Source organism: Rattus norvegicus, chromosome 19 (assembly GCF_036323735.1).
Source record: "Rattus norvegicus strain BN/NHsdMcwi chromosome 19, GRCr8, whole genome shotgun sequence".
Taxonomy (NCBI): Eukaryota; Metazoa; Chordata; class Mammalia; order Rodentia; family Muridae; genus Rattus; species Rattus norvegicus.
The window spans coordinates 67,317,106-67,341,906 of NC_086037.1; the positions used below are offsets into that span (position 1 = coordinate 67,317,106).

The window sequence follows — 24,801 nt, forward strand, 5'->3', positions numbered from 1 at the left end:
AGGCTCAGTCCCTATGCGAGTGCAGTGAGCATCTTATGGACTGAGCCGTCCATCCCCCTAGCCCCTGGAGCCACAATTTTTAGGCACTGCAAGTGTAGGCCTTTCTTCCCCCACAGCACACCCCCCCACACATGTCGCCACCATAAAGCAAATTAAATGGGTGTTTGGGAGGCAAGGACATTCATTTATTCAATAAAGCTGTGCAAATATACATCACCCCAGCTACAATAAGCAAGATGAAAGCGCTTATAACCTTTCAATTAAAAGATAATTTATGTGCATGCGGAATGGATGGCTGTGAGGAGCCCAGAAGCTTAGCTTAGGGGGAGGGTGGGCCAGCAGAGCCAGTGCAGCCCTGCAGGGTGGAGACTGCAGGCTGGAGCCTGGGGTGGATGCAGATGGGGACCTGCGGGACCCCATGAGAAGTGCTCTCTTTTGTTCTTTATCTGGGCTGCGGGAGATGTTTAGGGAGGCCTTGAGAGAGACAGAAAGCAATGTGTCAGCCAGCTGGAGCCTGGAGCGGCTGGTGTGAGCACAGGTGAGGACCGAGGGCCCTTGCGTGCCAACCCTGTCCCTTTTGTGGCACTGAAGCCCTGGTGGCTTTGAGAGAGAGCACTCCTGTCTTCCTCCACACTCCTGGTTCTCCCTCCCCACGTAGGGGATCCCGCCTACCAACTCCTCTCATCCCCTCATTATTTTAAAGTGGGTCCCCTGGTCACTGCCTCACTCCCAAAGCGGCTTTTTCAGTGCTGAATCTAGACAGCAGGACTCACAACTCGGACTCAGTCTGGATTCTGGTTCTTCTTCACTTAACCTAGAAATTCACCACACAGTGAGTCCTGTGGCTGGACCCCTGGGCTCCTCCCACCTTGCCCTCTGCATCCCTCTGGGGCCAACCCAGGATTTGCAATCTTTCCTGTAACCATCTAGAGAGACCAAGAACCCTGATGACTTACAGAAACTATGAGACGTATTGGTACTGTGCAGACGCAGTTCCAACTTGACTAGCAGATGACTCTCTGTGCCCCAAGGTTCCCGGGATCTGGTCATGATGGAGCACGATGGACCATCACTCTTGCAAGCATCAGGCCACGGGAGCCAGGACAGCATTACTAAGCATGTCAAGCAAATCTCTCCTCCTGGGACCTGCGTTTCCCAGCAGAAAAAAAAAAAATGGGGTTGGAGATTTAGCTCAGCGGTAGAGCACTTGCCTAGTAAACGCAAGGCCCTGGGTTCGGTCCCCAGCTCCGAAAAAAAAGAAGAAGAAAAAAAAATAAGAGTTTTGATCTGCCAACATTTGATGCAGCCGGTGTCCTCGGTGGGCATGACCTATGTGAGCCCAGCTTTCTATAGTCTTTGAGGGGGAGCTGAGCCTCAATTCCTCATGCGTCCGTGCCACTCACAAGCCTCTTAGGGGACATACATCAAGTGTCTCTCGCTTCCTAAGCAGCCACCATCCCAGTGGCATCCAGCACAGCCTCTGATCCGAGCTTATCACATCTGCACACTCTGTCCCTTCTTAGCACTCGGTGTGCTTCGAGGACCTCAGTCCTGCGGTGTCTACTGTGGATTCTCCGTGTGCCCCCACCACCTACCTGGGTCCCACTCGACCCCTTGCCACGTGAGGGTCCCCACCACTTAAGTCATTCGGCTCTTCTCTGCCACAGGATGGAGCTCACGGCAAAGGCCGTGCAGGATGTGGAGGACAAACGTCACAGCTGGACCAAGTCGGGTGCCACAGTCCCCATAATGTTGTACCTTATGCTCACTTCTGGTCCTTCCGTGCCTCCCCCAAATCAAATCACCCCCTCCCCCAGTGCAGCAGCTGCTTTGTCTTCTGCTCCAGTTGGTCTCAGTCAAACCAGACAGCACTGCCTGGGGCGGGGCAGCGGAGTGTCCTCTGTGAGGCATCTGCCCTGTGCTTCCTCCTGGGCCACCCTTCCTTGGTCCCCTTTATCTACCACCTTCCCCAAAGTAGCCTAGCAATGCTTTATGAGTGCTTCCTGCTTCCTATCCCCATCCCCAGAGGCAGCCAACTGGAGCAGAGATGGCCGCCTGGCCAGTCATTCTGAGCTTTCGTATTTCCTGTGCCTCTGTTCCTTGACATGAGCCCTCCTCCCCACACCCTGCCAGACACTGTGAGACAGACAGACAGAACCCTAGCATTCGATCGCCCATCCAAAGAGCAGCGCCTAAGTCCTTGAGAAATGCCCTCAGCATAGTCATGCGTGACTACAATCTCAGCACGGGAGCTGTAAACAGGAGACTCTAGAGTTCAAGGTCAGCCTGGTCAAAATAGCAAGACCCTGCCTTTTAAAAAAAGAAAGAAAGAAAGAAAGAAAGAAAGAAAGAAAGAAAGAAAGAAAGAAAGAAAGATTCACAAAGCAGGCACAGAGGGCTGGAGAAGTGGCTGGGCCGCCATTAAGAGCACTTGCTGCGGGGCTGGGGATTTAGCTCAGTGGTAGAGCGCTTACCTAGGAAGCGCAAGGCCCTGGGTTCGGTCCCCAGCTCCGAAAAAAAGAACCAAAAAAAAAAAAAAAAAAAGAGCACTTGCTGCTACTTATGCAGAGGACCTGAGTTCAGTTCTCAGCCCCCACACTGGGTGGCTCACCACCACTTGTAACTTCAGCTCCAGGTGATCCGACACCCTATTCTGGTCTCTGAGGGCACTGAAGTCATGAGCACAACCCTAACCTCGTATACACATAACATATTAAAAACGAAAGAGGGGCTGGAGAGATGGCTCAGTGGTTAAGAGCACTGACTGCTCTTCCAGAGGTCCTGAGTTCAATTCCCAACAACCACATGGTGGCTCACAACCATCTGTAAAGAGATCTGATGCCCTCTTCTGGTGTGTCTGAAGACAGCTACAGTGTACTTATATATAATAAATAAATAAATTTTTAAAAAAAGAAAGAAATTAAGACAGCACAGGAAGAGTATAATATACCAGGCTGTCTAGAATAAAATCAGTAAGAAAACAGAAGGTCCTTGCCCCTTTCCAACTGACAAGAATTAATGAATGAATGAATGCATCCAGAGGTGGCTGAATGTCAGTCACCTTTACCAGACCCATGCCCCGTGGGGGCTACTGGCCTGCCTCATCCCACACCAGATCCTAAGGCCACTGCTCAGAGGAGAAACTCCACAATACTAGGACGCCATCTGCCTAGAGAGCATTCGCCAACCAACCAGCAACTTTACCAAACAGAGCATTCCAAGCCAAGATTGGGATTGGCCGCTGACCTCATGGTCTAAAAAGAGAAGCTAGGACAGGCAACAGCTTTCCAATAAGGTTGTCTCAGAAGATGGCGCAGTTCTGACCTCGAGAGCTCAACCTAGCCACAACCTGACTGGGCCCTACAAGACCCAAGGTCACCCAAGAAAAGTGAGCCTACCAGGCGTGTAGCAACGAGGGGCAAAATCACCGGAGAGTCTGTGTGTCATGATGGGGTGTTTCAGGTTCTACATTTGACAAAGGTTTCTGTCCCAGTGTCCCAGGAGCTGTCTTGTGCACTGTGAGGAGCTCTCACAGAGCTGAGGGTCTGCAGACAGCTGCTTTCTGGGGCTGACCAGTTGAGCAGTCACCTCCTTCCTCCTCTTCAGACATCTACAGACTGATGGCCCATGTCTCTGCCCATACTTGGGGGCGAGCAGAATTCTGTCCCTTGCCCGTGCACAGTGACATTACTGATTATGCACTTAGTCAGACATGAGTGGGACAGGGAGGAGTTAAAATGCAGGATGCAGGGGATGTAGCATTTCGTGCTTACAGCAGCATGGGTTAGGATGCTGCTCCCTGGTGCACACAAGGAACAAGAACCAGATCCAGCAAGCCAGAGCCCAGCTCCTGTGAGTGAAAGCTCAATGAACCATGCAGATTAGCGCTGCCATTCTGACCCTGATGGACTTCGCAGGTAACTTCTAGGCAGAGACATGTGCACTGCACAGCAAGTTATAACATTTTTTTTTTTTGGTTCTTTTTTTCGGAGCTGGGGACCGAACCCAGGGCCTTGCGCTTCCTAGGTAAGCGCTCTACCACTGAGCTAAATCCCCAGCCCCTAGTTATAACATTTTTGAAGTCATCAGACTCCAAAATCCACCTTGGGGTCAGGAGGGGAGAGTTTGGGGCAGTGAAAGCCACCTTCCAGCTCTACACTGGGTGACCTCTCGGTGACCCCTGTTCTGGTAGAGCTCCATTCTTTAAGTGAACATTCTCTGGGCCTGGGGGTCCAGCTCAGTTTAGCTTTTGCTGCTGTCCATGGGCTGCTGGAACTCTTTCCTGAGGCGGTAGAAGAACGGAGGACCCAACTCTCGCTGTGACACTAGGAGAGAGAGGAGGATTCAGGGAGGGCCAGACGCAGGGATCAAGTGCCACTGGGAGGCGCAGGGGGATGCGTATAGAGCTGAGTCAGCGGGCATCGGCCATACCTGTGGGTTCCATCCCTTGGCTGTAAGCATCATGGACTAGCTTAGCTAAAGCGCGGGCCAGTGTGAGCCTGTCACATAAGTGACACAAGGTGATAGCTGCTATAGACCTCCAACAGATGTGACACAGCCGCGTTGGTGACAATGCTGTGCTTCAAGGGAAAGCGAGATAGGACAGGAAAACATTTGGCACGTCTGACATCAGGAGACCCATGAACAAGAATGGTGGATTTGTCCAGGCCACAGCCATAGCAGCTCACACAGGCAGGCGGGACAGCATGGGAGACCATGGCTGTCCCTATCCTGCCATACCATGTTTGTCCCCCACATTTGTGCTCCCCCAACACTACTTCCCGGTGGACATAAGCTCTGATCCCAGACAATGGTGCAGGAGACAGGACAGATCTGAGGGTCATGTCTGTCTGGCTACATCAGCGAGCCTGGTGTGTGAGCTTCTAGAGTGTATGCCACTCAGGCTGGAGGGAATGACATGGGAGGCCAGACATAGAGTTCAGCTGCCCTGGGCACACCCCCACCTTTGTGTGAGCTTTCCTGCCAAAGTTCGAAATACCCACCAGCCAAGACTCAGTAACCAGAGCCCCTAAAAAGCCACATCTATTTTGGAGCACCTGAGCTCCCCAGAGCAGGGATGAGTCACTAGGACCACATCCAGCCAGGAAGCCAGAAACAGCTTGAGTAGGCTGAGTCACCCAGGCCGACCACACACCCCAAAGCATCCATCCCCCCAATTCCTGCCTTCCTGAGGTCTCCCGTCACAGAGCAAACAGCCCTGCTTGTTGGAACATCCTCGCGACTGAGTCCCTCCACCTTGAGGTCTCAGGACCGAGATAGGATCACTGACCACATTTGCAGGGTGGGACCCAGAGGCCTGCTGTCCTCAGGCTCAGCCAGCGACTGGGCTGTCCCTCAGCAAAGGCTTTTCCTGCCGCCTCGTCTCTGAGTCCGCAGCGCGCCTCCAGTAGACGTGGTATGCAGGGCAGCAGCTGGCAAAGTGGGTTCAGAGAGCCAGGCCTGCACATTTGGGGTCGAGGAGGTAGAGGTGGCCGCCTGATGGCCATCGGAAAGACAAATAGTGATCTCCTTCAGGAACATGCACAGTGGTTGAGCTCACTTGGCAGAGTCTCTTGCAGGGCTGCCCACTGTGATGGAGGACTGGAAGGGGTGCTGAGGCTGGAGATGAACCTCATGGAGCAGCCCAGAGTGCGACGTGACTGGCTGGACACCCGTTCTATGTAAACCCCAGGGTCCAGGGTCCCTGTGTGCACGGACTCAGCGAGGGACAGATGCGATGGCAGCATGGAAGGACATTAGGTGACACCCGTGAAAGGTGCTTAAAGCACTGAGTGAACACGGATGAGGGGATTTGATCCCACAGGCGCTGAAGGCTGGGCCTCCAGCTTCCTCTCTGCAGAGAGGAGAATTACCCACGCAGGGTGCAGCTGAGAACATTCCAGCGCCTTCCTCCATGGTAAAGGAACCTCTGGAAACCCATAAGCAAGGAGCTGCCTGCCCCTCTCCTGATGCCTCCCAAATGCCAACCAAGCCTCAAGCGGGGTCAGGGGCCAGGCGGGAGTCCTCAGAGCACACTGAAGTAGGGCTCATGCTGACAGCCCAGGGGACCTGCTGCCGTGGGACCTGAGACCTCACTGGAGCCCAGCTACATCTTCTCAGTTCCTTCTGAGGTCTCCTGGGCGGCACTGTAGTTACTGGTGAGGACGCGTGCTGCCCTCCGCTGTGGCCCAGCTGCCCTGCACCAGCACAGTTTCAGGAAGGCCGCCCGGAACTTCTGTGACATCAGGCTGTAGACGACAGGGTTGACAGCGCTGTTGGTGTAGACACAGGTGCGGCAGAACAGCAGGACCCAGGGGTCCAGGAAAGGCTGGGCCACAAAGGAGTTGAGCAGTACCAGTGTGCGGTAAGGGGTCCACAGCACGGCAAAAAGCAACACAACCACGGCCAGCATCCTGGTGGCCTACGGAGAGGAAAGGGGAGAACGTGACTGGGAGACGCCCACCAAGCATGGGGCGGAGCTGACCACAGGCCTGCCGCATGTGTCAGATGCCAAAATCAGAAGGTTGGGGATCCCTCGGAACTGGGCCTCAGACAGCACCAGGACGGTCACCACCCTTTCCAGTGTCTTCGTGACACAATTCTGTTACAAAGTCCCTGGCCCCAGATAGGGTCCCCATTGAGACTTTGGGCACCCCTACCTCATTTTCAGCCACCCAACCTTCCTCTCCCCAATCCTGAATGCTCCCATTTTATACCTTCAAAGTCCCTTCTCTGCTCAGCCTGCCACCTCACCGCAGCCTTGACTGTTCCTCTCCCTGGAATGTGTCCATGCTCCCAGCTTGGGTTTCCCCCTTGCCAAGCTCAGAGTTCTATCCATTTGTCACCTGTTGGCAAAGTCCCCTGAACTGCCTGTCCCCTACCTGCTGTTCTCCAGCATCACTTTCTCCCTTCCTGCCTGCCTTCCCACAGGCTGGGGTTTACTTGGTTCTACTGTTGTAGTTCAAGGAGGGCATCTGACAGCCTTTCCATGCTCTCCCTCCCTGCAATCCAACACCCACCTGGCACATATGAGGGCTTAACAGGCATTGGATGGATGGATGGATGGATGGGTGGGTAGATGGGTGGATGGGTGGGTGGGTGGATGGGTGGGTGGGTGGATGGATGGGTGGATGGGTGGGTGGATGGGTGGATAGGTGGATGGGTGGGTGGGTGGGTGGGTGGATGGGTGGATGGGTGGGTGGGTAGATGGGTGGATGGGTGGGTGGGTGGATGGATGGGTAGATGGGTGGGTGGGTGGGTGGGTGAGTGAGTGGGTGGGTGGATGGATGGGTGAATGAGTGGGTGGGTGGGTGGATGGGTGGGTGGGTGAGTGGGTGGATGGGTGGGTGGATGGATGGGTGGATGGGTGGATAGATGGGTTGGTGGGTGGATGGGTGGATGGATGGGTTGGTGGGTGGATGGGTGGATGGATGGGTTGGTGGGTGGATGGGACAGATAGACAGATAGACAGACAGCTGGACAAATGAAGGACCAAGCGACTGTTTCACTTACCTGCTTTCCCCATCACACCCTGTATGTTTTATGTTCTTTTACATACCTGTGCCTTTCCCTGTGACTCTTCCCACATGCAACCCCACCTGCACCCGGGAGGACCCCTAACCTGCTTCCTGGAGCTCTTGGCCCTGGAGCAGTTGCCTGGTGCAGCCTCGCTCTGCCCATGGGGCTGCCTCTCCTTCTGCCAGGCTTCCTGGGACAACGGGCTCTGAAATAAAATCCTCCCGATGAGCCCATAGAGCACGAGGGTCACCAGCAAGGGTCCGATGAAAAAGACAGCGAAGTCCAGCAGGTAGATGGGCAGGTAGAGTCCTCGGGGCACTTTGTAGCCACATTCAAGGCGCTGGTTGTCACGGACATTGAGATCCACCAGGAAGAACCAGAGTAGGCAATAGAGGGACGTGACCCCCCAGATGCCTGCGATGATCCGTTTGGCCCGGGCCACAGTGCACACGGTCTGTGCTCTCAGTGGGTGGCAAATGGCTATATACCTGTGGGACACGAGCGAAGCACGTTGGCTCCTAAGGACTGCTTGGCGCAGGTCTGAGACACCTACCTGTTTCAAGCTGAGACTTGTCTAGGTCATGGTGACTGAGCTGTACTTTGGAAGGGCAGACATAGAGGGCTGTAGAGGGTTAGGGCAAGGACGCTTCAAGGACAGGCAAAGCAAAGCCAGCCTCTAGAGAGGAGCAGAGCAGTCTGCAAATGTCCCATCCTGTGATTCCCATGCCTTCTAAGGGTACCTTTGAGGTCGGTCTAAAGACACCGCATGTGGTCAGGGTCTCCGTCAAAGGCAGAGGGTCATCCTGTACATCTGTCACATCCCTTTATTGCTCACTCATAGGTCCCCGGGGACAATCACATGGTATAGATGAGACATCCCTACGCTGACTTGTCCCCAGACAAGAACATATAGGGATAGAGAAGCGTATGATTCACTGTTTAACTGGGACAGGTCTGGGCTCTCTTCAGATCCTGCGCAGCCCTAACCAGCTACGGAGTTCAAAGCCTCGGCTCCTGCCAACAGTACAGCTGAATTTGACCCAAAATGCAGGCTTCTCGTCAGCATGTTCAGCCACTGGACCGTTTGTCTTTAGGGTGTCACAGTCAGAGCTAAGCAAGACACGGTGGTACATTTGTAATTGCTGGACTCAGGAGATTGAAGCTATGGGGTGGCTATGAGTTTGAGACAGCCACAGCTACAAAGAGAATTCAAGGACAGCTTGCCATCCAAGTATGTATTCCAAATGAAACCCTGTCTAAAATGAACAAGAGAGCAAGCAAAGAAAAAAACCAAGCCGAGGCTGTGTGTCCGGCACATGCCTTTAATCCCCACTCTTGGGAGGCAGAGGCAGGGGGAGCTCTGTCATTTCTGGGCCAGCCTGCTCTCCAAAGTGAGTCCAGGACAGCCAAGGATATAAACCCTGACTTGCAAAACAAAACACAAACAAACAAACAAAAAAGCCAAGCTGGAGGAGACTCAAGAGACTCCATAGCCAAGCACATTAGTGAAGGCCTGTTATTTCAGTTTCTTAAGACGCTGAGGCAGGAGGATCACAGCTTATAATCAGCCTTACGAAGCCCCTGTCTCTTTTAACTTTTAAAAAAATATAAAGATTAGAGATGTGGCTCGCCTAATCCATGGAAGACCCAGGGTTCAATCCCCAGGAGTTGGGATGGTGAGAAGGACCATCCAACTGCCTGCATTCTGGAGAGGAGAGGCGAGGACTTTCCCTGATGCCCTACATAAATCTTGAAGCAGAATAAATGTCCACGTCTGTGCTGGTTCTCCCAGCACCTACCACCGACTCAGCTCCCCTTCTCTTCAGAGTGACCTTAATTTCCCAGGAATTCCTGCTTGAACCCAGGCTCCCAGGATTCTCATTAAGAAAGACAAGGGGAGGACTGGAGAGATGGCTCAGCGGTTAAGAGCACTGACTGCTCTTCCAGAGGTCCTGAGTTCAAATCCCAGCAACCACATGGTGGCTCGCAACCGTCTGTAATGGGATCCAGCGCCCTCTTCTGGTGTGTCTGCGGATGGCTATAGTGTACTCATATACAAATAAATAAATAAATCTTGAAAGAAAGACAAGGGGAAGGAAAAGGGCGTGGGGTAGCCCGTGGGCACTTACCTCTCCACAGTGAAGGCCAGGATGGAGAAGGAGGAGACATTGATGCCCAGGTACTGGAAGTAGGTGATGCCCAAGCAGCCAGCACGTCCATAGATCCAGTGCCCCACTAGGCTGTCAGAGACATTGGGCAGACCCGCAGCCAGCAGCACGAGGAGGTCAGCGAGGGCCAGGCTGACCAGGTAGCAGTTGGTGGGTGTGTGCATGTCACGTGAGGTCAGCACCACCAGAATCACCATGGCATTGCCCACGATGCCCAGGGTGCACACCAGGAGCACTAGGAAGACTGAGACCACCTTGTACTCTGGCAGGCCCAGCGTGGTGTCACCGTGAATGAGCGAGACATTACTGGGGCCATCCATCTTGCTGGTGTTTTCTGTGGTGCCCTGTAGGCCTTGACCTTGGTAAGTGACCGGTGCCTGTTCCTTCTGATTTAATTTTTTTCCTTTTTATTTTTTTTTATGTGCACAGGCACTTTACCTAAATATACACGTGTGTATATTCTGTGTATCATGTGTGTATGTAGTGCCTCTGGAGGCCAGAAGATGGCATTGCATCCCCCGGATTGGAGTTACAGCCACCAATCTGTAAGTTGTCATATAGGTGCTGGGAATTGAACCCAGGTCTCTGGAAGAGCAGCTGGAGAAGCCATCAGGGCTCAGATAGGAAGACCAAGAAAGGAGCCAGTGTAGGGATGAGTATTTGAGAGGCTGTGGTTTAAAGCACGGATTACCCTCCATTGGGGTGCAGAATGGCAGGCATTGAGGAGGGCTGTATAGAGTCAGGGCTGGAGGAGGAAATGCAGCAGCTGTCAGCACAGGAAGATGGATGGTTCTCGGGACACCAGCTGCCGCAGCAGTCCGATGATACTACAATGTGGTCCCAGTCCACGGCTGAAGGTGGGAGGACTCAGCTGACACCCCTGAAGCCCGGAGCAGCAGTACCAGGCTCTGAGCCTTGTGGACTCTGGGTCTCCTGCTCAGGAATGCGAGGGTCTGAGGTTCAAGACACAGGGACTCAGATGAATCACAAGGAGGAGACGGGTGTGTGTTCTGAGAACCACGGAGTAGCAGCTTCCTGGGGACGGCTACAAAGGATTTGTTAGGGATCCCGGTAGAGCAGGCACCAACCTGGGAGCAAAATGGGGGTTCAGCTTAGAGTGCACATACACATACCTGCTACAACTGACACACAGGGCAAACATGCCACACTGCATACAAATAGAACACAAGATAAAACATACTTCATAGACACAAACACATACATCCCAATATACAACATACGCACATGCTACTATATACAACACACTTAGCAGACACACACACACACATACATACACTACACCTAGCCATACACACCCACACACCTCGATGCTTGCACCCTGTCAGTGTGATTACGTGTAGGCACGTGTGGGCCCAGCACCACATAAGCCCTCAGATGACCTGGAGCAGGCGGTCAAGCACATCATGCAGGGCCAGGCGCTTCTGCTCAGCCTGAGGCCCAGTGCCACACAGCACCACTGCAGCACTCAGGACAGGGACCAGAACATCAGAACAAGGCAGGCCTCACGGAGAAACTGTGCCTCCACAGATGCTGCCCACACACTACACACAGCTGTACACATGCAACACAGAGCACATGTCTGTAGCATGCGCCCGTGCCTACATGTGTGCACCGTACCTGTGCACATGGAAGATGCCTACACACACTTGAGCACACATCCATGTGTACACATGCACACACAAAAGTACAAACCAAATCATACCCCACACACACGATGGCTGCCCACACAGGCATTTCAAACCTTATACATGTGTGCATACATGACTTTTAGCCCTGATGTGAAGCCCTGTGTACTGTGCTCACAGTATTGAACACACACACACACACACACACACACACACACACACACACACACCACAGACTGACTCTCCACAGCCTAGGCATATATACTGTCCACTCTCATATGCCCACACAGACACATACATGACACGTCTGCCCGTACAGACCCAATGGGGACATTTCTGAAAAACAACCCTTTCTGACAAGATGGAGGACCCTCGATCTGCAGGATCTAGCAGCTGCTTCAGCCCCGGCAGCTCTCCCTCCAGTCAGCAAGAAGCTGGTTACCAGGGCTGAATCCAGAGACCTCACAGGGCTCTTCCACATGCGGGAGAAATCCATCTTCCACAGCTGCAGATCCACCCCTGACATCTTACCTCCAGGGTTCTCAACCGAAATTCTACACCTCTTTAGCCCTGATGTGAAGCCCTGTGTACTGTGCTCACAGTATAGGACACGCGTGCGCGCACACACACACACACACACACACACACACGCACGCACACACACACACACACACACACACACACAGACACACACACACACATCCCACTCAGTGGGGACCACTGCATACAATGTCCCAGCAAGAACTGTCCCCAACAGCCCCTGGACCCCTAAGAGAAACTTCTAAGGTCAGAGAACTTACCTGGTGAAGACTCAATGAGTTTCCTCTTTCCAGGTCCGGCCAGGTTGGGGGCAGGGGATAAGAGAAAGGAAGGAGAAGGAAAGGAGGGAAGCAGAGAATGAGTGGAAGGAGGGGGATATAAGGAGGGAGGGGGGAGGAGGGAGGGAGGGAGGGAGAGACAGAGAGAGAGAGAGAGAGAGAGAGAGAGAGAGAGAGAGAGAGAGAGAGAGAATTCCCAAGCCTCAATCATTCCGTGGAAGGAAGACGGCTTCATGTCCTGCCGACCGACTGCAGCATCACACATATGCGCGTGTGCACCTCACACAGACACACGCAGCCCCAGCAACTTCTCCCCAGCTCCTCAGTTCCGATTCCTCTGCAGAGCCGGGATATCAGTGTCAACCTGTTCCAATATCCGCAGCCTAGGCCTCTCCAGCAGGGGGCCCCCGGAGGAGGAAGCAGGGATCCCTGTCTCCTCTCCAGCTTAGGTGGGAAGAATGCTCTGTTTATCTGGCTGGCAGGGTTTCCTGCTAGGGAGCAGAGCAACTTTCTACCTGACAGACAGACAGACAGACAGATGGACGGACGGCAAAGAGCCCAGAGAGGAACCTGGAGAGTGGGTCAAATCCCCAGTGGCCAGATTAGACTGCAGCTCCAAGCTGAGTCCCACAGATGAGCCAGCCCCAGTGACCCTGAGAGAAGGGGCTAGGCTGAGGGGAGGGGCAGGGCGGACTCCATCTAGTGGCTCTGAGGAAGCCACTCTCCTGACTGCAGGAAGACTTTGCATTCCACCTTTTGCGGGTGGAGAAGCAGGTACCCACGCTGCAGCAAATAACCCGGATCCCTGACCCCTGCTCTGTAGAGAGGACCAACAAACTCGCTGGCCCTCTGGAGTGAACTTTGGTGGAATTGTGCCTGGGTTTGTCCTTGGGACCCTCGGAGGTGATGTTACCTCTCCTCCCGGGAAGGAATTTTAGCAGCACAAGTGGGAGCTTTGGAAGAGCGATGATGTCACCCATGATACGGAGACAGGACACAAACTAATAAAGTAAGGTTGCATGGGGAGGGGACAGGTTGTTTACACAGAAAGCTTTGGCCTGGTGGTTTGAACTGGTTTATCTGTATAGCGTTTGTGGAAGAGCGACAGAGGAATGGAGGTAATGAGATACCAAACTCAGGGGAAGCCGTAAGTGATGGACATGTCTGTGGAGAAAATCCCTGAATGGCAGGCAGCCTTGCGGGGTGGGAGGAGCAGCAGACCTGCTTGACGGTGGGATTTGCCTAGGGAGTAGAGATGCTCTGAGAACGGATGTTACAAGCCCTGGAGGGGATGCATCAAGGATGGGGATATCAGAAACAAAGGCAGAGGCAGCTGGAAGGGAGACAGGGATGAGGCTGGCCTTCTGTATTGGCCTGAGACTTAGCAGGAGAACCAGATGAGAGAGAATAACTGGAGATGTTGGCCTGTTGCTTTTTATGGCTAGGGGGCCAGAAGGGAAGAGCGCCCCTATTCGATGGTAATACAGAACCCCTCCTGAGACCCCGAAAACAGAACCTATGGGGAAGGAACCTAAAGGTGACAGGACACTCCTCGGGTCCAGCCTGTAACATAAAGGGAAAACCGATGTCTCAGATTGCAGACAGAGGCCTTAACAACGGTCAGTGTAGAAGACTATGTAATCGGAATGCTGAACAACAGAACTAGTGGAACTAGGGAACATTTAGAATGAGCAACAACGCAGGGCTCCTCTGCCACCTGACTGGTGAGGCTTAGGACACGGGGCTCAGACAGCATCGGCCTGAGTGCTGCAGAAGAGAAGAAACTGGGCAAGGCCCATCCTTCCTTGAGACAAAGGCATCACAGCCCAGAGCAGTGCGGCAGTGAGAGGGGTCAGTCCCTGGGGACATGGCGCTGAGGAGAGGCTGAGGATACCTGGTTGTCTATCTATAGCCAAGGTCTCCCTGAATATCAGGGACCAGAAAACAGAAGATAAGATAATCGGGCGTGTGGGAGGTGGTGTTGGATGCCCAATTCACAAGCCCATTGAGACTTTATGGGAGACCTAAGGGAAGGATTCGGCAAGGCTGAGCCTCATGATAGGTGGGAACCTAGTCTAAGTTAGGGTTTTACCACTGTGAATGGGCACCATGACCAAGACAACTCTTTTTTTTTTTTTTTTTTTTTTAAAGATTTATTTATTTATTATATATAAGTACACTGTAGCTGTCTTCAGATACACCAGAAGAGGGCATCAGATCTCTTTACAGATGGTTGTGAGCCACCATGTGGTTGCTGGGAATTGAACTCATGACCTCTGGAAGAGCAGTCGGGCGCTCTTAACCGCTGAGCCATCTCTCCAGCCCCAAGACAACTCTTATAAGGACAACATTTCATTGGGGCTGGCTTACAGGTTCAGAGGTTCAGTCCATTATCATCAAGGCAGGAACATGGCAGCATCCAGGCAGGCATGGTGCAGGAGGAGCTGAGAGTTCTACATCTTGTTTTGAAGGCAGACAGGAGGGGTTGGGGATTTAGCTCAGTGGTAGAGCGCTTACCTAGGAAGCGCAAGGCCCTGGGTTCGGTCCCCAGCTCCGGAAAAAAGAACCAAAAAAAAAAAAAAAAAAGAACTGTGAAGGCAGACAGGAGAAGACTGGTGTCCTCAGGCAGCTAGGAGGAAGCTCTCAAAGCCCACCCTCATAGTGACACACCCACTCCAACAAGGCCACACCTATTCCAACAAGGCCACACCTCCAAATAGTACCACTCCCTGGGCCATGCATATTCAAACCACCACAGACCTATATGAACCAGGAGAGACATTGACCTACCTAAACGACTTGGACCTCAGCATATACCCTGGTTCTTCAAGGTGCTAAAGCAGGTAGAACAAGTGAGAGAGGAGGGAGGCAGGCAGAAGGGTCTTTCTGTGTCTCCTGAACACAGGTATAGCTGGATTTGTGCCACACAGGAATCTCTAGGGACAAAATTCACAGACAACCAAACTCTGGGTTGGCTGGTTAACATGTGGAAAGCCAAGGGAAAAAGTGACCAGGAGGTGCAGTCAATCTGCCTGTACCCCACACTGATAAAGAGTGTCCCTTGGATGGGAGTCTTCCCAGTCACTCCTCTGTAGGGATGGCCAAGATTGAGCTCACACATGAGGGCCACACAGGGTGACAGGAGGTGCCATGTTGAATTGATGACTTATTGATCATTCGTCAATAAATATGCAGATTACATGGGTCCCATTGCACAGAATACCGGAGCAGGACGCAGAGTGATTTCAGTTACTTCCCAAAGCACCGAGGTTGTTGAATGGTGGGATGGGTACGGAGGGTAAAGCCATAGAGATGGAGGGGTATAAACTCGCTTTTGAGGGTGGGCAATCATCTCCCCTCAAGGATACATAATGTGTCACCTCTCCCCTTCAAAGGCACATTCTTGGGGTGGATGCTTTACTAGGACACCCTACAGACTGCTGCCTGGAGTTCCGGCTGATGTCTGAAATGGTAAACATGGGGCAGGGGGAGGTGGGAGCTGTAAAGTTACCCATTGCCCAAATGGTGGCAAGACTATTCAACAGTAGGGGCTTCCTAAGGGTCAGGATGGAACTACAGAAACCAGCCGGGACCTGGAAAGGGCAGAGGTGAACTACCCTGACCAGAGCCCCCCCCCCTTTTTTTAAAGATTTATTTATTTATTATATGTAAGTACACTGTAGCTGTCCTCAGACACACCAGAAGAGGGCATCGGATCCTATTACAGATGGTTGTGAGCCACCATGTGGTTGCTGGGATTTGAACTCAGGACCTCTGGAAGAGCAGTCAGTGCTCTTAACCACTGAGCCATCTCTCCAGCCCCTAGAGCCCTTTCAACAGCTGGTATGACCCATATGAAAGCTAAGGCTCCTCGAGAGTGAATGACAAGGGTCAACTAAGGTGGTACCTCCCATGCAGGAGGCTGCACCTGGCATTGCTCTGCTAAAACGAGCAGCTGGTGCAGGTAGTGGGGTCTCTCCCCAGCAGTGGACCTAGACAGTATAGTGTTAGTACCTCTACAGCTGCTGATCCCCAAGACCAGAGGTCCCCAAAATGATAAAGTCTATTGCCCCTAGTGATAAAATCCTACTGAGGAAGACACCTCAAGCCGTGAGCACAGGAGAGGGAGAAATCAAGCTAGGAACACACTGGCTCACCCTGATGAAGCCTGGTACATTATGGCATCCATTGGGGCTCTGTGGTGGTTTGAGTAGGTATGACCCCTATAGACTCATGCATTTCGATGCCCGCGGAGAGTGGTGGCTGTTAGAAGGTGTGGCCTTGGAGGAGTAGGTGTGGCCTTGTTGGAGTGGGTGTGGCCTTGGAGGAGTAGGTGTGGCCTTGTTGGAGTAGGTGTGGCCTTGTTGGAGTAGGTGTGGCCTTGTTGGAGTAGGTGTGGCCTTGTTGGAGTAGGTGTGGCCTTGTTGGAGGAAGTGCACCACTGTGGGAGTTGCTCAAGCATCCTCTAGTGTGGCTGGCTGCTCACAGTCTCCTGCTGCTTACGCATCAAGTTGTAGAACTCTCAGCTCCTTCTCCAGCAACGTGTCTGCCTGCATGACGGGCGTGCAGAGGTTCAGTCCATTATCAAGGTAGGAGCACGGCAGCATGCAGGCAGGCATGGCGCTGGAGGAGCTGAGAGTTCTACATCTTTTTCTGAAGGCAGACAGAAGACTGGCTTGTAGGCAGATAGGACAAGGGTCTTAAAGCCCAAACCTCAGTGACACAAGTCCTTCAGCAAGACCACACCCACCCCAACAAGGCCACGCCTTCAAATAGTGCCACTCCCTGGGCCAAGCACATACAATCACATTCTACTCCCCACCCCCAAAGTCTGTTCAAACCTATGAGTCTATGGGGGCCACACCTAAACATAAAATAATGCAAAATACATTTAATCCAACTTCAAAAGTTCCCATAGTCAGTCTGTAGCACTCTCAACAATGTTAAAAGTTCAAAGTCTCTTCTGAGATTCATCCAGTCACTTTACTGTAATCCCCAAACAAGACAGGAAACCAGTTGGATAAACCCCAAACTCTGCATCTCCATGTCTGACGTCAAAGCGGACTTCAGATCTCCAGCTCCTTTTTCAATTGACTGCAACAAACTTCTTTCTCCTGGGCTGCTTCTACTCCGTTAGCATTATGCTGTCTTTAGGTGTAGCCCACATAGATTCAAATGTTTGACCAAGCCTTTGGGGGCCAGGGAGTGGAATGTGATGGTTTGCATATGCTTGGCCCAGGGAGTGGCCCTACTAGGTGTGGTCTTGTTAGAGTAGGTGAGTCACTATGGGCGTAGGCTTAAGACCCCCAGCCTAGCTGCCTGGAAGCAAGTCAGATGAAGATGTAGAACTCTCAGATCCTCCTGCACCATTACCACACTTGGCCTGGATGCTGCCTTGTTCCTGCCTTGATGATAAGGGACTGAACCTCTGGCCTGTAAGCCAGCCCCAATTAAATGTTGTCCTTTATAAGACTTGCCTTGTCACGGTGTCTGTTCACAGCAGTAAAACCCTAACACACACACACACACACACACACACACACACACACACACACACACGCAAGTCCTGGCCTTATCACATAGATGAGAGCTGCCTGACGAGTCCATGAGCCTTCAATAAAGTGAGACATGGGGATGTGGTCCGCGGATCCTTGCTACACAGAGCAGAAAACCAGCCCCACAGTGGACTGCAGTGCCTTGAACAGATTCTCCACCCACGAGTCACCCCAACCTCTGTTAACATGGTCGACACCCAAATATAAATTTCTAAGCAAGCCGGTGCAGGAGGTGCAGTACGCTTTGCAACTTTATGCTGACTTTATTTCCCCGTGTGCATCTGTGTAGCCACCACTGGTGAGTTCACCCTCACAACTCGCCTTCTGCACCTGACCTGGAGCCAACCGCACCTCCAACGAGGGTTCAGCACACAGCATACGTCCACATGCCCTGGGAAGACATTCATAGTCCTCAGCCAGACAATACTTGCCAGCCCAGCTATAATGCTCATAGCTGTGGGGACAGCACTAGCCCGTGGAAGTTGAGTGTGGGGCTTCCTAAATTTTCCGTTCAATGATCTCTTTGAAAGCCCAAGAAAATTTTACATGACCTGGGCTTTTCAATATAAAAAATAGGTATATAAGCGTTTACTGATAATCTCAAGCTTATTTTTACAAAGTTATTTGGAGCTGTGGCAATGCAGAGAGCCTGCCTGTTACATACTTGGGTGTACCACTTACACAAAGCATGGCGGCGCATACCTGCAGTCCCAGACCCTTGGCAAGGTGAAGGCAGGAAGATCAGAAGTTTAAGGCCATCTTCGGCAACATGGCGAGTTCAAGGCCAGCCTGTACCTGCAACCCTGCAGAAATAAACTTCTGAATATAGGTAGGAGCTGACCCCACATGGGCCCTTTGCAGCAGTCATTGGCTCACCCAAACCAGTAGCTGAGGCCCTGCAATGCAGAAGCAAGAGAAAAAAAAAGCCAACAGAGGTCTTGGGATCCTCTGTCTAACCTCCCTGAGGTGAGAATCTTGGCTGAGATTTATTTATTTATTTTATGTGTGTGAGTACACTGTAGCTGTCTTCAGACACACCAGAAGAGGGAATCGGATACCATTACAGATGGTTGTGAGCCACCACGTGGTTGCTGGGAATTGAACTCAGGACCTCTGGAAGAGCAGTCAGTGCTCTTAACCATTGAGCCATCTCTCCAGCCCAGCTGAGAGATGTTGAATTAAGTAGATGGGGTTCACAGTGGGGCACGGCCAAGGCCTAAAACTGACAGGACTGATAAACCCCTCCACACCAGAGAGCAGGTCCCCTGCTGACCCAGCCCGGTTCTTTCTCAGAAGTAGAAGTTCCACACATTCTGAGTGAGTCTCTTTTACAAGCCGAATTGACAGCTGGCCAAGCCAGAACAGGGTCAGCCGCAGAGCGGAGCTTGGCTCCTCTGGCACGCCACGCCCTCTGCTGGCCACATGAAGAATCAGTAAGGTGGTCCATTCTAAAAATGCTACCTTGGGACAAAATCATGTCAGCTCCTTTTGACATTTCAGACAGGTAAGGCTGGGCAAACATATATGCAGATGTCCAGCATGCCTTGAGTATGTGGGGAGCGGGAATTGAGTCCTTCAATGTACACTGTCTCATTATAGCCCCCGATTTAGAAAGCCAGCCCCCACTCCATACCCCTCTCTCTGCCCTCCATCTTCCTTCCTCCATATCGCTCTCAAGAGGCAACTATTTTCCACGCTTCTGTCTTTGCAGGCATTTTTCTTTTCTTTTTTTTTTAAAGATCTATTTATTATATATAAGTCCACTGTAGCTGTCTTCAGCCACACCAGAAGAGGGCATCGGATCTCATTACAGATGGTTGTGAGCCACCACATGGTTGCTGGAATTTGAACTCAGGTCCTCTGGTGGAGCAGCCAGTGCTCTTTACCCACTGAGCCATCTCTCCAGCCAGCGCAGGCATCTTTCTTAGCATTAATCCTGATGATATTTTCCCTATGCTGTTTCCAAATTATTCTCTCCTGCCTGTCCTTGAATTGGTCTTCCTGCTTCCTCCCAAGCTCTTGGATTACAGGCATCCACCACGATTGCTGTTCATACTGATGTACCCCAGACACTTGCCTCTCTACACATCATTGACACCCCTGCTGGCGGTCCATCCACGTGTCCACCTGCTCCACACCTCCAAAAATACCCAGGATTATAATGGTTTTTTTTGTTTTGTTTTTTGAGACAAGGTTTCTCTGTGTAGCTACTCGTTTTGTAGACCTGGCTGGTCTTGAACTCACAGAGAGGTACCTGCCTGCCTCTGCCTCCTGCGTGCTAGGATTAAAGTCCTGTGCCACTACCACCCCACTCATGATTATAAATATTCTGTGAGTGTGATTGTCCTGGTTGGTTGGTTTTGCTTTTGTCAACTTGACACAAGCTTGACTTACCTGAGAAGAGGAACTTTGTAGTTAGTCATTTGCTACTTTGTGTGTCTTTTTTCTTCCACTCTTCTCCACCATGTTCCCACCTTTTAACGCCCTAACACTAGAGAAGAAAGGGGAGGAAAGGAGACTACTTCCTGCTGACTGAGGGCGAGTTCTTGGGTAAGTTTGATCTTTGCTGTCAGGATATCTGATTTCTCCTTTCTTCTTTGCACACGGTGATTCAACAACCCGTGGGCATTTATCTACCCTCTGAAAAGTCCCCAGAATTCCAAACATCCTACAGTAGAACTAATTTCAGCTTATCCCCAAGTAGCTTACAAATAAATGAAGCTCAGATTATGGTTATTTTACCTGGCTTTAACAATTACTGGGGTCGCCCCTAATCTACCCCTCTGACTGCAGGCCTGGCTACCTCCCCAGGTACTTGCTGTTTCTCCTGGCCCTGTGCTCAGGGTCCATCTCCTCTCATGGAGGCCTCCTCTCTCCCCCTCCTCCTTCCTCCTTCTCCCCTGGTCTCTCCTCCTCCAAACAGCTCACTCCAAACCCACCCACCTCGAATCCCTCCAGTGATTGGCTGTAGTCAATTTTATTTAACCAATAGTTTTAAGCCAAAGAACAAGTTTGCACCGCAAAAGCTCGTAAACACACTCATCAGCCCAGACCTTCTGCTACAGAATTAGCATCCAGATCAAACCTCAACGGAAAGTATCTGCAGCTGGCAGAAATCACTCCGCTGCTAGATTACCAACGCTGCTGTGGACAGTCCGAAGCAGCCGAATATCTCACACCTGGGATTAAAATAAAAACATATTCTTATATTTCTTTATTTTTAAAAGAAACAGGAATTCCACAATTGTCACTACAAAATTCAACTAAGAGAATGCCTCCATCAGATTGTCTGTAGACAAACCTGTGTGGTGTTTTTGATTAATGACTTGGGTGAGAGGGCTCATGTTACTGTGACAGGCGTCACCACTGAGCAGGTGGTCCTCAGGACTACAAGGAGGCATTCTGAGCAAACCACAGAAGCAAGCCAATAATCGGCATCGCTCCAATGTGTGTTTCAGCTCCTGCTGACTTCCCTCCACGCTGGACTAGAAACTGGGTTGTTGTTGCTGTGTTTGGTTTTGCTTTTAAAGACAGGGTTTCTCTGTGTAGCCCTGGCTATCCTGGAACTCACTCTGTAGACCAGACTGGTCTCAAACTCATTGCCTGCCTCCGCCTTCCGACTGCTGGCTGCGCCATCGCCATCACCCACTGCCAGGCAACTGGACTATATATAAACTATAAGCTGGAATTAGCCCTTTACTCCCCAGTCTGCTTTCCCTGTTTTCACAGGGAAAACAATGACCCTCTGTGTATCTTCTGCCACTTGACTTTTTCAATGTAATTTGAGTTTCATGCCTGCTTCTAAACAGTATCTTATATATTCAGATTCATCTAATTTTAACAACTGTAACATTGTAAGTAGCGTGTAGTATTAGTTACAATGTTGAAATATCTCCTGATAAATCTTTGGGCCATTTCCAGGACTTTTTCCTGTATATTTTATTATAAGATTTTGGTGTCTACTCTTGTCCATGTCTCCTGGACCCCGAGGTCACCCACCAATCTCGCAAGCTCTGAACATCGGAATCGCCTGGGCCTGCTGAATGGAGGTTGCAGGGATTTCTGGTGTGGACCACTCTCTGCCAAGGTCATGCCTTGATTAGCAGGGCTGAGTTGTACACACAGGTGGCACCCAGCCCTGGTGCGTCTGGAGCGTGCCTGAAAAGAATTCCATCCGAGGTGAGACCTAAGGATGAATAACTGTGAATCAGACAGAGGGGTTTCAGGTTGTTTGAGAGGCCCACGTAAAGACTTGATACCTTTAGCTACGGTTTCTACTGCTGTGATGAGACACCATGATCGCTGAGTTGGGGAGGAAAGGGTTTATTTGGTTTACATCTCCATAGCACTGTTCATCATCCAAGGAAGTCAGGACAGGAACTCAAGCAGGGCCGGAACCCAAAGGCAGAGGCTATGGAAGGGATGCTGCTTACTGGCTTGCTCCCTATGGCTTGCCCAGCCTGCTTTCTCGTAGAACCCAAAACCACTAGCCCAGGGATGACACCATGCACAAATGACTGGGCTTCCCCCATCAATCACTAATTTACAAAATGCCCTACAGCTGAATCTTATGGGGGCATTTTTTCCTCTTTTCAGATGACTCTAGCTCGTGTTGACAAAAAAAATTATCCTGCACACCTGAGTACAGGAAAGAGAACATGAGTGCATGGGAAATGGGCCAGGAACACCAGGCCATGGGAGGAGGGGGCATCAGGAGTGTAGGTTTTATTTTGTGGCTGGAGAAGCCCCTGGAGGAGTGACTGAAATTGAGCTCTAAAATGAGGCAGGAGTGAGATGAGGCGACTTTGGTATTAATTCAGGCAAGAACCAGGGATGGAGAGCATAGAGAGAGGTTCAAGATCCAACTGGAAGGCCAACTAGTTCCCTAGTTTATCACCCCAGCCTCTGTTAACTGCATTTCTGCTTTGGTGCTATGGCCACCAACATATAGGAAGTGTTTGTCTCACCATCTCAGAGCTCAGTACGTACGAACTGACAGATGTATGTGTGTGTGTGTGTGGTCCAACACTGGCTGTCTACCAGCACTAAGTCCAAGAATCCTGTAGTTGTCCAGTCCATGAGGCTGGATGTCTTGACCAGCCTTCATCATATGTCGGAATCCTGAAGGCAGAGGCCCTGTAGCCAGTGAACGGATAACCTGCGGGACAGAGGGAGGGCAGGCAGGCCAGGGGCAAGGTCTTCCTACTTCCATGACTTTTATATCAGCTACCAACAGAAAGGTGTGACCCAGATTAAAGGTGGATCTTCCCACCTCAAAAGATCCAGATTCGGGGTGGGTCTTCTGACCTCCAAGGACTCTTACAGGTGCACCTAACCACTTGGGTTTTGGTAGCCAACTTTCTCCTGCTACAGGTCCCAGTAGCGTCGCTACCTTTAGAACCCATCGAGAGGGGAGCTCGTTTGTGGGTCTGTCTCATGCTCTAATCCTTTTTGGAGGTGCCTTGTGCAGCAGGAACACCTTCCTTATTCCTCTGGTGACCAGAAAACTCCACTTCCCTCAGGCTTGCCCTCACCCTGGAGTAAGGAGAGCACTTATAATGCGCACATCCTATTCCCTCCAGGAATCCCTCAGAGCAGGAACATGGCGCATTCTCTGGGAGACACACCGTCACCCTTCTACAGGGAGATTCTTTCTGTTTCCTTGGATAGCTACATCAGATGCAGCCCTGACTTTTTTTTTTTTATTCATTTATTATATATAAGTACACTGTCACTGTCTTCAGACACACCAGAAGAGGGCATCAGATCTCATTACAGATGGTTGTGAGCCACCATGTGGTTGTGGGATTTGAACTCAGGACCTCTGGAAGAGCAGTCGGGTGCTCTTAACCGCTGAGCCATCTCTCCAGCCCCAGCCCTGACTCTTGAACTGTCCCTTCCACACTAACATTTACATAGCACGTGACCCACCCGTCCTTTATCAGGTTCACAGCAACCCCCTTGAGCACTTGAGAACTTGTCTAGAGAGAACACTATTTACCCAGGAGACTAAGTTTCCACACTCTGCTAACTTTTCCTCAAAGAAGCTTGGGAATAGTTTGACAGTCACGAGCCTTGATTGCCGGCCCTGCAACCTTTGGGCTTATGGGTAAAACGGGAGTCACTTTTGGACGACATGGAGGTTGAAGCAGCTCAGCTTGACCACTGTGAACACTCGGGGTGAGGTAAGAACTTAACAGGCTGGCCACTCTTAGTTTTGCTCTCACCAAGAAAAGTGGCTCATCGTGCCTTTTAATGTCCATGGTGACATGGATTTAGCAAGGCATTATTTACAAGATGTCTGGATAGCCATCTTTCTGCATTCCCAGAAATCTGCACAGCTGCTACTCAGTTAAGGTCCCCCGAGATTGCAATCAGCCTTCTCCCTGCTCAAAGCTCTTGGCCCTGAAGCCAAGCCTGGACCTTGGAAGAGGCAGGAACCCAAGTCCATCAGTGCCCAGCTCCGGCCGCCTGCCCAGCCTGTCTGCTGCCTGCTCGTGTTGGGAGCTCCAGGACCATCAGTGGCTCCTGTTCCCCACCTGACAGCTATCATGTGCTTCCCCTCCCAGGCCTATACTAGGTTCATTCTGCGTCTCTACTGACTTGCAGTTGGGATGTGGCTTTCTCCAGAAAGCCTTCCCTTGTGCTCTTGAAGGAGGAGCCAAGCTCCATTTTGCTTGGAAGCGTCTCCCCATTTTTGCCTATCAGAATACTTGGCCTGTGGCTAGGAAGTTGGGAACCTGATTTCTGTCAGTCTTCCCGTGGTGCTGCTGTCTGTTTGAAGAGGCTGAGATTGTGTGCTTGCTTGATGCTGGGTCCCTCTGGTCAACATGGGTCAGAAGGGTGCTGAGTGCACAGCCTGTGCCAGGGGAGCCAAAGGACGCACAGGCAGACTATGAAGTTTGACAGGTCTGGTGGCAAAGCATTCAGTCTGTCATTTGTGGTCTGTCACTGCTGCTTCTAGCACAAATTCCTCTTAGTCATTACCTCGATCAGTTGTTCCATCCATACAATTACACAGTTAACTGTCCATCCACGTACCCATCCATTTGTCCATCCATCATCTTTTTTTTTTTTTTTTTGGTTCTTTTTTCCG

At 51.4% G+C, this 24,801-nt stretch overlaps 1 protein-coding gene across 4 annotated transcripts; it reads right to left on the reverse strand.

Annotated features, from left to right (window-relative positions):
* Positions 1-163: 163 nt before the first annotated feature.
* Mlnr (motilin receptor) lies at positions 164-23,403 on the reverse strand. Of its 4 annotated transcripts, none has more exons than XR_010059959.1 (5): positions 12,133-23,403; positions 9,648-10,774; positions 7,622-8,006; positions 957-6,421; positions 164-474 (listed from the first exon to the last, which is right to left on the reverse strand). XR_010059959.1 is itself a non-coding variant. In XM_063277788.1 (5 exons), exons 3-5 carry the CDS (start codon positions 10,004-10,006, stop codon positions 6,107-6,109), a joined length of 1,059 nt encoding a protein of 352 aa, XP_063133858.1. In that variant the 5' UTR covers positions 10,007-10,774; positions 12,133-20,884; positions 21,705-23,403; the 3' UTR covers positions 164-6,106. The 4 variants fall into 4 exon arrangements, 3 of the variants coding, with proteins under 3 accessions (XP_063133858.1, XP_017456665.1, NP_852029.3); XM_063277788.1 differs by having other exon boundaries at positions 164-6,421; positions 12,133-20,884; positions 21,705-23,403; XM_017601176.3 differs by having other exon boundaries at positions 164-6,421.
* Positions 23,404-24,801: the final 1,398 nt, after the last annotated feature.